Genomic DNA, 16705 nt, shown 5'->3' with positions numbered 1-16705 from the left:
TACGTCTATGAGCAATGCATACAATTTGCCCTCAGACAGATTAATAAATTGCAAACTAGATTCTGGATTGTTGCAATCCACGTGTCTCTTTGGGAGCCAGTTGCGTTATACTTAATCCTTTGTTCACTGATGACACCTGGGCTTTTTCTGGGTGGAAAAAGATAGGATGTGAATTTCCTCAGACTTTGGAGCCTTGTCACTGGCATCATTCTAGCGAACGAAAGGCATCCACTTATATGGGCTGTTTTCAAGGAAAACAGTCATTTTTAGTCATTGTATCTCTGGCTTCCAGGAACAGTTGCCAGGTTGCAACATGGAATAAAAAACAACCCTTTACATTTAAAACGGCTGCTGAATTGAGAGAATTGGGAGCTGAAGCTTCTGCTGTCTATTCTACCCATGGTCCTGTCATTCCTTTCCTCCCTGCAGTAATGAGAGGGATGCCTCACTGGTAACATGTCATAGTTGACAGGATAATGAAGGCAGAAGAAGGCCTGGTTGCCTCTTCCCCTCATTCAGCAGCAGTTTTAGAGGCAATGGGGTGGAGGAATCTCTGGGTTGAAACCAGGGTTCCCTGGTCCCAGGACTATCCATTTCAGAGGATTAATTTTAGCTGGACTGTCCTCATGTCGTTAGGCTTAACATCTAAAGAGGCCTAAACAGAACTGTTGAAAGCATTACGGGACACACCCAAAGTCCTATTTCACAATAACATTACTTATTGTTTTCCAAAGCAGCAAGGAAAATGCATGTATGTGGCTAAAGACTATGATAGGCTTTATCTGTGCTGAAAGGGGAAATTTCAAATTAAGGATTATAACATTTATCCTATTTGGAGAAGCTGAGGCACATATGTATTATATGCAGGGTTTTTTTATGCGGGAGAACTTCCATCAGCATATTGTGTTTTGTTCTGGATTATTATTATTATTATTATTTCAAAAAACCAAGTTATCAGTTTTTTAACAGGTGGAAGAAACTCAACACCAATGACTGATTAATGAAATATCGTATTTTTCACTCTATAAGACACACATGGCCATAAGACTCACCTAGCTTTTAGAGGAGGAAAACAAGAAAAAAAAAATTCTGAATCAAATGTTGAAGAGGATTTGCGTTGCTTTTGCTGAAGCCAGAACAGCAAGAGAGATTGCTGCGCAGCAATCCCTCTTGCTGTTCTGGCTTCAGCGATAGCTGCGCAGCCTGCATTTGCTCCGTAAGACGCACACACATTTCCCCTTACTTTTTAGGAGGGAAAAGTGCGTCTTATAGAGCGAAAAATACAGCAATCACTCTGTTTTCACATTTTCTTTTTGTAAGCAATATCAAGAAATCGAGGTGCACATTAAATACCTCAGAACCAGAAATGCCTTTTAGGGTGTTAAGCCTGAACTCTTCAGCTCAGTTTAGTGCAGTGGTCCTACTAAAGCTGCTCTGGAACTTCCTACTGTTTGGGGATGTAGGGAATGTGAACCAAATAGTTATTTCACACCATAATGGACTATCTCATTTCCAAACGTAATCTTCACACTCTCTCTCTCTCCATCCTCATTTTTCCAGTCTTGTCAAATAACAAATAAGAGCACAAATGAATGAAGAGTATTAGCCTTTTATTTCAACTCCTCCTTTATGAATCATTGGCGGCTTGAGTGACTCATAAGGCAGAACTTTCAATTTCAATGAGAGAGAGGGGGGAAAGTGTCTTACTTGTTGGATGGTACATTGTCTTGTGGGCATTGTTAATGCTGGTGATTTATCTCCCTCCCCCTCCCCTTCTTTGTCTGACACACACATGTCTTAAATTGAGTCTTTAATCTTTATTATTCTTGCTCTAGTGGTTTTAAGAATTTAAAATCAGCACTGATCTAGAAGAATGAGTAGTTCTTATGTTGCCCTGCTCTTAGTCAGCTAACCTTTATGCTGAGGTATATGAAGGTATGTAGCAGGATAAGCTGGTTCTACAGGAGTTAAGGGACTTTCAGCACACTGCAAAATATATCCTATTGCTTGATAGTAAGTCCCCTTGATTCCAGTGCAACTTAGGACGCTTACAGACAGTCACTATTTTCAGGTGGCATTCAATCATATACTACCAGCAAATTCACATTGCACAATAATAGCTGGTTGGGAGGTATTGTGTAACAAACCAACTTCCTCCAAATACTGAACATTTTACAATAAGGAAATCGATGGGAAAATGGATTGGGAAGTATGGGAAAATGCTTGCTTCGATGAAACATCATCTAACCTCCATGCAAACAAATCAGAATAAATGCTCATTAAATAGCAAACATTTTCTAATCTCCCTGCAAACATCTCAGGCTGAATGCTCAATAAACAGGTCATCTACATACACCTTTATTTCCATGAAAGACTCACAGAGTTGGAAGAGGCCCAAATGGATTGTCTAGTGTAATCTAATACAATAAGTCCTGAGATCATGAATTCCACCCAGCTTTTTGTTTAAAAACTTCCAAGACAGGATACTTAACAAGCTTATGTCATTGCTGAACAGCTCTTACAGCTGGGCGGTACTCAACCTTTAGTTCAGCTTTGTCCCTGAAAATTAAATCCAGTTGCCCAATTCATCATGGAGCTCTGCGCCTGATTAAGCCCATGCACACAGGAGGTGAGAACTGGTGGCCATTGGTCTAGACCAGGCCAAGCAAGCCTTCCTGCCCAGCCAGGCAGTCTATCACCTTCTCCTGGGCCCCACCTCCTCAATCCTAGCTGGCTTCCAAATTCCAGAGATACTTGCAAGCCACATAAAGTACAATCAGAAAACTTGATGGGTGGAGAAGGGGAGATTGTTCTCAGTGGAGGTGGCAATCCAGAAGACAGACAATGTATGTGCAACACCTATCTTCTATCTTCCTCTATCACTTTTCCTCCCCCATGTTGTCTTTGGAAGTGCTCACTCACGGGGGTGGGAAATCTGCTATCCACCCTCGACGGACATGAAGAGATCAGATGAGGGTAGTGGGGGCATAGTGTCCACACCACAATGAGCACTCCCAAAGATGAGTAAACGAAATGGTGTGGAAGAGGAACTCCCAAAGACAAACAGTCCTCTCTGAAGATTACAGTGTCTAATTGTATCCATATTGTTTTCTTAGTGCTCTCAGCACCTTCCTTACAAGCAACACTAAAAAAGAATGAATGTGGATTTACCTGAACAGGTGTGCTGTATGGGAATTCTATTTTCTCATGGTTCTGGGTCGTCACTGAGGGGTTGCTGGAGCTGATGAGCACAGGAGAGCTGATGTCTAGAGTCTGCCGTCCCATGGGTGAATGGACCATCCTGTTGAGCGTATTTAAGGCTGTTGTGATAGAGAACTGCTTCACGCTTTTCCTTCTAGATTCGGAGAAAGTGGGTGACTCTGTGCCCTTTGTTCTGGGCAAGGATTTTCGCAAAGGTGAACCATACTTCAGCTGGGAGGATTGGTGACTTTTGCTTGTCTGAAGAAGTTGCCGTGCTGTTGTATTTGGCTACAAGAAGGGGGAAATAGGGAGATGAGATTTTGCTGTTGTAGGAGCCCAAGAATTCAAAGCCAACAACTCCAGGAAATGCTTGCTTTGGAGTCTTTGTCTACATGCTAATGACATGTGAAGGGCGTGTGTGTGTGTGTGTGTGTGTGTGTGTGTGTGTGTAGGGTCTGACCTCGCAAAGTGGACTTGGAAATGCTCGGCAATTGTGATTGCATTGTGATTGTGATGTGCCATGTTCTACTCCAACCTATTTTTTCAAATACTTTGCAGGATGCAGTGAACTCTGGACACAGGGCTGAGCATTCACAATATCTTGCCAAAATCCCTGAAAAGCCAGGCTGTGGGCATTTCCCCACAAAACTAATGCATATACAAATGAACTCAGTCTCAGCTTAGTCTAGAGTTGGGCCTGATTTCTACGTATTTTTATGGCTTAGGTAAAAATAACACTGAGAAGCAGTTATTAGGCTTTAACAGGTATCTGGATACCTGAAAGTTCATCTCACCCCATATATACCTTGTCAATCACTATGCTCTGCAGGTGGATACCATATTATAAATAGGTCCAATCCACACAATATTGGAATTGGGTCTTTAGTGTTGTGGCACTTGCCTCTTGGAATTTCCTCCCCTTAAAATACAATCTGTGTTGTCTTTTCGGCACCCACTTCCTCTACCAGCAATCCGTTTAAGTTGCGATATTTCACTGGAATTGTTTTAAAGTTCTTCTTTTTTTTATCACATGATTTTTGCTACCCTGGACTCCTTTGGGAGGAAGGGTGGAAAATAAATAAAATAAATAAACGAAGGGGGGGGGGGAGTTGGATGTAAATAGGACGGTGCACCCCAAGCTGAAGAAAACAGCTGTTACATGGGACCAGTTGCCCTTGACAACAGCTAGACTCAGGCCTCATTTGAAAACAGTCCTCTATTTCTATCATAGTAGTTAATCTTTACATCCAAATCGCTTAGCCGCCTGCAGTGTACCATTATAACGATAAGCACTGAGATATTCATCCAGTTGGCATTTGACACAGACTTGTAGTCTTGAGATCTAATATTATCTACCAACTATCCTGTAGCAGGAATGCATTTCATTCTGCAATCTTATTTGACATTCTGGAGTGTGTTTACATAGGAAGTTTCCTGTTTGGCATGTGGCAGAGCTGGAACACTTCAGGCAAGAACTTTGTATGCAGTCTATGCTAAAAAGGTAGGTAAATGTTACTTATGGATTATGGATGGTTAGCTCTGTCAATTTTGGTTTCTCTCAGTTTTTCATTTTTCCAACCTTAGGTTTGTTTTGCCACATGTCCACATTAAGAAAACAACAACATTTTATTAAAGGTTTAAATGATGAACACAATGCCAATACCAAGAGAATATAGAGCAGAGGTCAGCAACCTTTTTCAGCCATGGGCCGGTCCACCGTCCCTCAGACCATGTGGTGGGCCGGACTATTTTTTTTTTGGGGGGGGGGGGAATGAACAAATTCCTATGCCCCACAAATAACCCAGAGATGCATTTTAAATAAAAGCACACATTCTACTCATGTAAAAATATGCTGATTCCTGGACCATCCGCAGGCCGGATTGAGAAGGCGATTGGGCTGCCTCCGGCCCCCGGCCTTAGGTTGCCTACCCTTGATATATAGTATCTCCTTCCCTGCTAGTATAAGTGGACATTCCCGCTTCTTTATTGTTCTCTTCTTCTTCTTCTTCTTCTTCTTCTTCTTCTTCTTCTTCTTCTTCTTCTTCTTCTTCGGTGGTCTCCAACCTGGTGCCCTCCATGTGTTTGGACCACAACTCCCATCAACCCCACACAGAAATCTTCTCTGGGCATAATGTAAAACAAAACTGGCAGGGGTGTGTGTGTGTGTGTGTGTGTGTGTGTAGGGATGGGGTTGGAAGATGATACTGTTAGAAAACACAATGGTATTTGTTACTGTCTTTACGGTGAAATGATGCAGAGTCTTGTGGCACTTTCAATATCTATTGTGCCATAATGTTCATAGACTAGGACCCACTTAATCAGATGCAGTAGTGTAATTCTCAGTTGGTTCTAGGGGTTCACTCCTCTGAATTCCAGTTTGCAGCACTTACAGTTTCACTTCCTATTTTGAGTCTTTCCCCACCCCAGCTACTAATGCATATGTGGGTATTGGTAAGCCACAGCAAAAAGGAGGAGGATGAGGAGGGGAGGAAGGAAGGAAGGAAGGAAGGAAGGAAGGAAGGAAGGAAGGAAAGATCTTTACATATGACTCCATCAATATTTGGTGTGCTTGTTTGCTTGACTGGTGTGTGTATGGACTCCGCAGCCCAACCCGTGAAAATAATATTGATGCCACTGATCTCATTAAGACCGAGTATTTGCTATATTATGACCCCCAATATGTAAACAGCCCGTATGCATTGGTCACACACTACACAGAGAATCTTGATGCAACCATATGCCTGGGCTCATCAGTATTGGTCTCTCTACTACCTTCCACCCGCCCTGCCCCCCAGTATTTATCAATATGCACATGTGTAGTGTTATTGGAGAAAAGATGTGACTGAACTCAAAGAAGTGGCAGCATTCTTTACTAATTCTATACAAAATTGGGAAATAGTCCACGTAGTTCACTGCCACCATCCCTCAGCTGCCTTGAGAGCACAGGACAGATGCTTTTTATTTATTTATTTAAGGTTGCTCCCACCGACTAGTCCTAACTCCCTAGTCAGCTGAGCCTCAGTCAGCCCTGTCCCCTGTTTATTTCCTTCCCCCTTCCAATGGATGGATGCGTCAGAACTGCCTCAAGAAGCCTGGCTTGTTTCTGCTGGAAGCCTCTCTCCTCCCTGTGCTGGCCCTGCAAACCCATTGTCTGTTAGATCTCATAAAGATAATCTCTGAGAACATGTAGTACATGTTCTGGCATTGACAGCTATTTCCCTGAGTAGCTTCAGAACATTGTTCTTACCTCCACAAACAAGATGGGGAAAATTCCAGTTCTGTCGCCTAACTTGCCCTCTGCCCAGTTCTCATCCACCCGGCTGATGACAGTAATTATATCACCCTGAAAGGCAATAGTAATAGCATCAGTATTATTAATAATAATAGCAACAACAGACAGTTGTCAACATACTTCTTTGTGCTTGATAGATAACGAATGGGTTTGTCTCTTGTACCACAATGAGAGATGAATCATGCTAGCCTTGGCCTTTATATCATTAAAATATGAAATAATGCATCATTTAATGATCATTGCAAAGTCAAGAAGGCACTCCCCAGTGTGGCTTATTAAATCTCACCTATTTGTTTTTCAAGGTGGTATACAACCTTTTTTATGTTAAAAAAATATATCAATAATAAGGCAGCAAATAAAAGCATAACTATTATTTATTATTTCGTCCCTCCAGTTTGGAGACCAATATTATCCTAGGAGGAGCAGTTAGCTCTGGAGATTAGCAGTGGGCTGGCTCTGGTATGTGAGTCCTGACAGGTCACCAACAATGTCAACCCTTGCCCTAGATTGCCCTGGAATGCCTTCTAGACTATTGCTTGAAGCAGCTCACAATAACAATGTGCAGAACAGTAGCTTTAAAAACAAGATGAGTAACGCCCCCCCCCCTGGTTACTCATATGATTCCAATTCAAAGTGATGGTTTTGACCTTTAAAGCTCTTTACAGCTCAGGAACTCCTGATTTGCACCTACCCAGACCCTTAGAACTTCATTGGAGACCCTTCTCCAGGTCCCTACTCTGAGGGAAGTTCTGACGGTGATGACAAGGGAGAGGGCCGTTTCAGTTGCTGCTCCTCATCTGTGGAATGCTCTCCCCAGTGAAGTGACCCCAACACCCTCACAGACATCCGTTCAGCATCAGGGAGAGACCTATATTTCTCCCTTTCAGGCACAGCAAGTGGTGGGGGCTGAGGGGTCTTCTCTTCGCCCCCCCATTTTCCAAGGAGGGGGCTGGGCTCCCCCCAAATCCTGTGGCTCTGCTCTGCCTCCTCCTCCCCACCAACGTCACACGGGGAGGAAGAGGCCGAGCACGGAGTTCAGATCTGTGCCCCCCATTCCCCACCTGGTGCATGAGCGCTCACAGGCTAGGTGGGGGCAAGACCCATCACATGACGTGTCATGTGACACACCATGTGATGCGTCCCTGCAATGTGGGGGGCAAATCTGCGCCCTCATCCCCTTTGATTGACAAAGCTGATTCTGTTCTATTGTTAGTGTGCTGCCCTTGCTTCCCATGGCTGTTCTGGGTGTGTGTTGCTTTTGGTATGTTGTATAAAAATGTTAATGTTTTATATGAATTTAAATTTTGGTATAATGTATTTATGTTTATGCTTTTAAATGTAAGTCACTTGGGGACTTTTCAGGTAACATGCAACTAAATCATTTAAATAATAACAACAAACATCCCATCCAATCTCTCATTGACTCTGAAAGAGTACACACCCTCTGGTAAAGATTTGTTTCACCAAGCTCTTTGATGGATGAAGAGAGAACCTGTAAGGTGGGCTTCTCTATGTATAGAGTTGCATATACTGGGTATCACAACCCAAAAGGCTCTGTATCTTATTGCCACACTTTAGATAAGGATGAGACATTCGCAGCAGGACTTCTGGGATGAAATTAGAATAGGGGAGGGATGCACAGGAGGAAGTGACCTATGTAAAATCTACCTCAGGCATAGGCAAACTCGGCCCTCCAGCTGTTTGGGGACTACAACTCCCATCATCCCTAGCTAACAGGAACAGTGGTCAGGGATAATGGGAATTGTAGTCCCAAAACATCTGGAGGGCCGAGTTTGCCTATGCCTGATTTACCTAGTGGATTTTTTAAAAATATATTTTGAATATTATGTCATGTCATAAACTGTGAAACTCCCATTACTTAAAAAAAATAATCATACAGGGCGGGGGCTCTCAGAAATCCATTAAGCGCAGGCCAAGGTGACAGGATGAAAGCTGGGTTGACAATGAATTCAAGGACCATAAAGAAGCCCAAATGCTCTTTAAATCAGAATACAATTCTGCCCAGGATGAGCACATTTGATGCTCAAATGATGGCAACAGGATGCTGATGGCAAACACATTAAATGGATTTTGTGGACTCTATATATGCTTGAGTGAGGAAAGAACATCTGTCTCTACTGCTGTTTTAAAAGGGTGCTTGGAAGCCGGGTTAAGCACAACCACAGCCAAGAAGTAACCCTGACTCATGTAACTTCACAGAACCTTATATTTCTTGGACCCCTTGTAGAAAGGCCAGTCTTAAGTACAGCACTTGAAAACTTGAAAAGTATGAATTGCACCTTGCTACAATTCACTCGGCTTGCTTAAGCGTGGCAAGAGATAATAAGGGCACAGCCTTTTTTGTGCTGGAAGTTTTCAAAATGGAGAAGCAAGAGTTGAACATCCCCTCCTTGTAAGTTGCAAAGTTGATCTCACGTTGCCAGCCACGGGTCTGTTAATAAATTCTTCTCCCCTTGCTGAAATGTGAAACAGTAAATCCCAGCATTCTAACCATGCCACAGAGGTGGAGATGAGCTCTGTCTCCAGCAGCAAATAAACAGAATGAGTAACCACCGAAACAAAAGACAAATAAAGGAAGAAGAAAAAATAGCAAAAGGAACAAATCACAGCACATCCAGATGGCATGAAATGGAGACAATGTCTGCAGCTAGCAAAAGAAATTGTCCCTTTTCTGTGTCCCCTGTGTTGTTGTCAGTGATGTGGAAAGCCACTTTTAAAAGTGTTGATACTGTCGAAATGAGCAGCAGCAGATGCTGCAGTGAAAACTGGCGCTCACAGCTGGTTCCTCCTCATCCCAGGCTGTGATAACAACTGGCTGTTCGATATCTGAGCCATCCTCCTGCAGCTCCCCTTCAAGCTACCCCTAATCTCAGGGCTGTGTGGGAAAGATCCTTAAAGTGTAACTCGGCCTCATCATTCAATTTCCCACAGCATGGCCATAGACTCGAAACGTGAAGCTTGCTCTGTGTTATACTGTGAGCCAGTTGCTCCTTTACACACTACAAAGTGTTCCTCTTCTCATCCTCAGATGCTGAGGGGCATATGCTTAGGAAAAACTAATGGCAGTCCTATTAATCATACTTTCTGCTTTCCACCAAAGCATGGTGGGCTGCTCTGAAATACTGGTTAAAGATTTCCGAATTTGGCCTGGGGAAGGGATTACTTTTACATTTAACCAGGAAGGAGCCTATCAGCTCATGGTTGAAAACTATGGCCCAAAAAGTCTCCTCAATTGGAGTTTCATCATCCTTTTTACATCATCTGGGTTATGATATTGCCTTAAATCCTTGAGGCAGAGGTTATGGGATATTGCATCTTCGCTCTCAATCCATGCAACTTGCGAACCATTTGTGTCTGGAATTCAATATGGGCATGATTTTCAATTACCCTTGTATCTTACAAATCTGTCAGTACCCTATTATTGTTGACTGTTTGCCAAAGCCAGATTAAATGTACTTCCATCTGAAGTTCTAAACGGCAGACTGACTGGCATACCCTATCAGAATAGACTCTGTTTATGTTCTTAGGCTGTCGGTTGTAAGAAGCATATCTTTCTACACTGTGGGGTGTATAAACAAACCAGGAATCAATTAATTAAACCCTTATTTGTTAATTAACCTGGAAACTCTGAAACTTTCCATGTCAAGTATCTTCTCAAACGTAAGTCAAATGATATTGCCCTGGCTGTGGCAAAATTTCTCTCGTAGGTAATAAGAAATAGAAATCTGCATTTTCTTCATAAAACCTAGTGACTGCCTTGGTATCTTTCCCTTGTATCTCTGCTGCATTTTGTTTTCGAACCTGTTTTTGTGGGTGTTTGGACCACAGTAAAGAATGTTTGATACAAACAGTGGGGCAAATGGAAAATATTCAGAGTGCTTAGAGGATGAAATGACCAAGGTACCTAGCCAACTTGTCTCTCCTTGCTCAATCCTGAACTGTTTTGTTTTATAACAGCATTGGGTTAATTGAGTCGTCATTATCAATTTTATATAGCACTGAAATTGTAAAGGTGTCTCACAAGTGGTTTACAAGTATAAAACCAACTGTAATTACATGGAAAACTCTTTCTTCAGCACTGAAAGTTGTGGTCAATTGATAGTTATGTTACATGTCATGAAATGTGCCCAGAGGCAACCCAACATGCAGACTCACAGAACTGTGGGTCACGGGGTGCCGAATGAAGAAAATATGGAGCAGTAAAGTGGTAGGAAGAAGGTGGGGAAAGTTGTGGTTATATTTGAATTGCTGGTGCTACAAGTATATGGGCATTTCGATATGAGCATTTTTCTAGAGAAGGTGGGCTTTGGAGCTGTGCTCGCATCATTCAGTCATTATTTTACATCTTGGTCACTATACGACCCACAACAAAGACAGACCCAGTGGGCTTTTGTGTTGGACTGTTCCAGGAAGATTTTATAAATCAACCTTTCCGTTAGCCAAACGCCAATCTTCGTTTTGTGGAAAGTTGATTGGGTTTTTTCTTTCTCATTAAACGTTCAGTGCTGGATTTTATAAGAAGTCTTCTTCAACTCCTCATAATCATTTATATTCATGATTAAAATAATGCAAAGTTTTTTCAATGAGGTGGCATTTTGCAAAAGATTGGTTGCAGCACAACGCTTTGAGATCCTTAGATGAAAGTTTCTGTGGAGATGCCCAAATCTATCTGTTCTTGGGACATTCATGTATATCAGCATCCCTCAACCTAGTGCTCTCTAGATGTTTTGAACTGCATCAGCGGTCCCAGGCAGCAGTTAGAAATGATGGGAGTTGTAGTCCAAAACATCTGGAGAGCCCCAGAATGTTCACAGGGTGTATTATTTATTATAAAAAAATGGAAGATTTACTTAAACCATGGGCAGCAAACCTGTAACACAGATGCAGCAAGTGACAAAGATACCTGAGCTGTGTGGGGCACTAACTGAGGAGCAACAGTCTCTCCAGATACTGTCTCATGCTGCACTGATACCTGTTCTCCAGTTCTGCAGACTAGAGACACTATCTTAAGGCATCAGGGAAGGTTGCGTATACCCAACAGAGTGTATTAAAATGGCACTATTTCAAACGGGATCGAACTTGTCTACACTTGCTAAAAAGGTTGATGATCACTGACTTATACCTTAGTCATCTGGACAGTTGTTGGTATTAATGGTTGTCAGGGAATCAGGAGCAGGAGCACTGGGGAGAGAGGAATTGGAGAGCGAAGGGGAAGAATCTGAGGGCAGCGTAGGGGAGTATGACAGTGGCCCGAGAGATTCCATGAGCTTCTCCAGCGAATCAGAAGATTCCCAGAAGGGGGCGCCGATGGTCAGGGCAAGGGGGGTCCCAGGGGGGACGCACCAGAAACAAGGAGCCAGAGGGGAACCCCAAAGCAGCAGTGGAGGATCGGGACCAGTTTCCCCACCAGAGCGTAGTGGGGGGGAAGAGTCACATGTGTCAGGGCCAGCGTCTCCTCCAGAGAGGGAGTCAGGGCTGACCACGCCTCCGTCGGAGAGTGGAGGAACGGAAGGGAGGTCAGTTGCAGCTAGCCCCCCCGAAGGGGGAAGCAGTGACAGCAGCAGTGAAACGGTCAGGAGGAAAGCTGCTGGCTGGGCACGCGCGCCAAGTTCAAATGTGCAGGCGCGCGGAACAGCAGGAGACCCGGATGGGGAACCAGCTCCTAAAGCCCGCCGGAGGGAGGGAGAAGGCTCAGGGGAATCAGCGGGAGAAGAGGCTAGAAAGGGCGGAACCCCGGCGGGCAGGTGGACCCAGAGGAGGAAGGAGCAGCGGAGAAGGTGGAGCAAGGCTAGAATCTTAAATTGGTGTCAAGGGGGAGGAGACTCAGACGGAGCATCAGCGGTCTGACAGTTGAGACGTAGAGCTGCGCGCTGCGGCTCTGGAAGTGAAACTGAACTTCAATAAAGACTTTTATACTTAACAACGAAGCAGCGTTGGTCCTTTGTGAGCTGGGACCTAGGGTAGCTCTGACAATGGTAGTAACTGAATGAGTGAGCATGCCTGTTATATTGTGCCCTTACACAGAACCACTAGGTATACTTCCCTAATAAAGACTAGATAAGAGCCACGATAAATCATTGGTCATCATCTGAACTGGGCATGCTTAAATGAGATCTCTGTCATGGGCGAGTGAACACCAGACTTACCTTATGAAATGGCAGACAGTCTGTTTTTTCATTTCTGTTCCTGGACTTCAGATCAAAGTTATAAAGTGCTCTGCACAGGGGGAGTGGCTGTGGCAGCTGCTTGATAACTTGCACTGAGTTTGTTGGGAAAACGCCACTGACCCCATTGATCTCTCCTAGATACCAGTTTTCATCCAGCTGACGGTGCAATATAATGGTGTCACCTTTGTTGAACCTCAGTTCTCCGGGGTTGTGGCCTCTGTAGCTGTACAAGGCTTTTGCCTGGGGGACCTTCAAATAAAAGAAACAGAGAAGTGACATAGCTTGCAACAATCTTGAACCACGAGTGATTTGGGGCAGTTTATGTTGACTTCAAGATCAGGACCAGTGTCTTGGAAACGAAAACCATTTCTCCATGTCTTTAAAATGACAGGACCTAAAAAGCAGCAATTCTCAATTCCTATCAGTGTCCAATATGATTTCTACCAATGAGTAATGTCTATCCTTCCCAAGTGATTTCAAGGAGTTGAAATTTGTCTTGTGAACTTCAACACTTCTTCTGATGATTATTTGGGGTTTAACAAAACAGCTTTGTTTGCATCCCCCTATTTTGTTTTCCTTACTCTGTTTTTTTTAAATATTAGAATCAGATGTTTTTTGATAATGCTTTACGAGAATCACAGCTTTCATCCTCACAGGTCAGTGTGATGGCAGCATAAGCAAGGTTGACTGTGCAACAAAAGGTATTCTGAGAACAAAATTCAAACTTTCTTGTTGCACAATCAAGTACATTAATAAAAAGACATTGCCTGTCTTTATATGACACACAACCCAGTCTAAGGGCTTATCCACACTTACCCCTCCTTGCTCTTTCCAGGCATTGTCAATGATTTAAACCTCCATGTATGAGCACTTACAACACTTTATTTATTTATTTTTGCTCTGGAGCTTCCCCCACGAAAACACGCTCTTTAAAGCTCAATCGGAGCAAACGTCAATCTGTGGGAAACCCAAATTGTAGCTACAATTCAGCTTTAAAGAGTGAGTTTTTTTGGGGGGGGGGAGCTTGGGGCAAAACAAACAAACAAATGCTAGGACACAGAACATTAAAGCAGTTAAAGCACGGAAAGTTAAAGTCGTTTAGATCTCATTGATTTTCAGTGTATCAGACTGCAATACGCTTTATAATTCACAAGGGTGTTACTGTTGTTATTCCCTATAAAATCAAATGGTAAGATTTTACTGAAATCAGAAGAGTTAAGGCATTTGCCTCTTTTCTTTTTAAAAAAACCACAACTTTTTTTTGCCAGCTTCCAAAGTAAAAATGGCTGTTGAGTTGCAATATCTAATTTACTGATCTGAATCCTATTTTATCCACTCTGAAACTTTCAATTTACTATACAATAGACCGGATAATTTAGTCTGGTGGAGCAAACCCAGAGAGCTTCACTGGATTCATTGTCCCTGTTGCAGGCATGATCTGAGAGCAACCTACTCCTGCGCCGCCGCCCCCTCCCAAAGAAGCATAGCAGAGATAAGGAGAAGGGTGCCGATCACTACACAACGGCTTCAAGTGTAGACCTCCCTGGGCCCATCAGGCAGGGAGCACAGGTATCTGCATCCACTCGAAAAATGAGGTTGCTATGCTCCCAGTGCTAGGAAGTGATTGAACGATACAGTTGGATGGAAACACCAGGCAGCATAAGAGACCTCATGAAAGTAAATGGACATGCTGTAGCTTCCTTTACACACCTCATACACAGTGTATTCCAAATCTATCCTGAAATTGCTGGTGAAAATGTAAAATAGTTACAAAGTCAAAACAGCTGCATGGAGAGGACGACCCACAATGCACTGCTTTCCGGCGATAAAGAGGACGAGTGGGGACCAGCAGAAAATGTTACAGTGTAGAGTGATTCCTGTTCGCTATTTCAGTTACGCCATTTCATTTCCTCTCCTCCCTCAGTTTTCAATCCCCCTTCATCAGTCCGCTAGCCATGCCCACTGAACATGCTCAGTCTTTACTGGAATAGGTTAATTTGTGTGTGTGTGTGTGTGTGTGTGTGTGTGTGTGTGCGCACGCACCCTGATAGTTTTCCCCTTTTTTCAATACTTCTGAAAACCTCAGTGTTCCCCAGAGTCTAATGATGCCTTCTACCAGTGCATGAGTAGTGCCATTCTGTCTATGCAATGTCAGGCACCTGGAGAATTGAGATTGCTATTAGAATGTAGGATAATTAGGCAAAAAAAAATAATTTTTAAAAATTGGTCCTTCTCTATCTGGACTTTATGGTAAGTTCAAACTTGAGGTGGAAGCTATATCTGTTGGCGGCTGCTTAGCTGTTTAGCAGCCTATGCCAATTTCATTTCTACTCATTTCAAAATTATATTCCTTCCCATTTTTCATATTGTTCTGCACTGCTGTTGTATTATATATATATATATATATATATATATATATATATATATATGATGGAATCATAAAACTGTAGAGTTGGAAGGCATCCCAGGGGTCATTTAGTCCAGCCCCCTGCAGTGCAGGAATCTCAGCTAAAGCATCCATGACAGATGGCTACCCAACCTCTGCTTAAAAACCTCCAATGACCTTCATTGGTTGACACTGACTTTCCATGTATTTTTCACAATATGTATTTCTTAATGCATTCTGCCTTAAAATATTCTATGATTCTTTTGCACACAGTTGATCCTAAAACATTTTTATATGTATTTTGGCATGCTTTTGGAACTGAGAGCTGTATTGCAAAATCTGGAGAAGTGTGAAAACTGAAGGCTAGCTGTGTTCCAATCTATGAGCAAGAATAGTCTGGGAAGCACAAATTAGGTAAAGTCACTTAAAAATGTGAAGAAAATAAAGCCATCAAGTATCCCTACTTTCATTTACCAAATTCTAGGGAAAATCATCTGGAAAAGGGTCCTTGCCACCCAACTTGTCATCTTCCCAGAGACATCTGGGCTGGCTGCTGCTGGAAAGTTTTCTTTTTGGTTTTCTTTAAATAGCCACAGATCAGGCCTTGGGCTGTATATACACTATGCCTTCAAAGCACATTCAAAGCACATTCTTTCCTCTCAAAGAACTATGGGCACTATAGTCTACCCCTCACAGAGTTACAAATCCCAGCAGCCCTTAACAAACTACAGTGGTACCTCAGGTTAAAAACTTAATTCATTCTGGAGGTCCGTTCTTAACCTGAAACTGTTCTTAACTTGAGGCACCACTTTAGCTAATGGGGCCTCCCACTGTCGCCACCATGTGATTTCTGTTCTCATCCTGAAGAAAAGTTCTTAACCTGAGGTACTATTTCTGGGTTAGCGGAGTCTGTAACCTGAAGCGTATGTAACCTGAGGTACCACTGTAGAGCACCCATAATTCTTTGAGGGAAAGAACGTGCTTCAGATTTGAAGGTTTAATGTGCATGAAGCCAAAGACAGCAAAGCAATGAAGAAATGACTGGAAAGTAAGAAGTTGATAATGATGTTGTCTGGATTTCCTGTGAAAAGGGAATGAAGAAAGGAGGGAGAAAATGTGTTGGAAGCAGTCATGTTTGTTTTTTTTAAACTTAGGTGGCACACCATTGGTCCTCTGGCTCCCATCACCCCATGATGGCTGGGATTGAAGAGAGGTGGAATCCAGAACATCTGGAGGGCACTAGGTTGGAAAAGATCCTGACTGAAAGCCTCTGAGTTCAAATGAATCACTCCCAGGATGCAGATGGGAGCAAAGCATCCTAAATGAGCTGCAGTATCCAAGCACACATCCTTTCTTTCTTTACAAACAGAAAACCCTGAAGAGCCAAAGGTCAGCAACTGCCCCAGATTAACCTGTTCATTTCTAGTCTAAAGACAATCCCTACCAGTGGATTCCAGGTCTGTATTAAAATACAAGACACACACGATGCCTTTAACAGGCATTTTGAGCCCAAGTGGCATAGACTAAATATATAGTCAGCTCTACAAATGCCAAACTTCCCACCTCCCATGTTTTAGAGAACAGATTGATATTAACTGTTCATGCCAAAGACAGCAGATGCAAATGGCTTATGCTTTT

At 42.9% G+C, this 16705-nt stretch overlaps 1 protein-coding gene across 4 annotated transcripts in view; it reads right to left on the bottom strand.

The window, feature by feature from the left end:
- Nucleotides 1-16705, bottom strand: part of SH3RF2 (SH3 domain containing ring finger 2) — an 81711-nt gene that overhangs the window by 33801 nt on the left and 31205 nt on the right. For 3 of the 4 annotated variants that reach the window (XM_083600227.1, XM_083600225.1, XM_083600226.1), the window contains 3 exons: nucleotides 12661-12930; nucleotides 6449-6544; nucleotides 3172-3489 (listed from right to left, as the gene is read on the bottom strand). In XM_083600227.1, the coding sequence (XP_083456353.1) occupies nucleotides 3172-3489; nucleotides 6449-6544; nucleotides 12661-12930 (684 nt within the window). The remainder of the gene's footprint in view (nucleotides 1-3171; nucleotides 3490-6448; nucleotides 6545-12660; nucleotides 12931-16705) is intronic. The other variant, XM_083600228.1, reaches the window with a different exon arrangement.

Source organism: Podarcis filfolensis (genome assembly GCF_964270895.1).
Source record: "Podarcis filfolensis genome assembly, chromosome: 2".
NCBI lineage: Eukaryota > Metazoa > Chordata > Lepidosauria > Squamata > Lacertidae > Podarcis > Podarcis filfolensis.
This window is presented reverse-complemented; position numbering and strand designations above follow the sequence as displayed.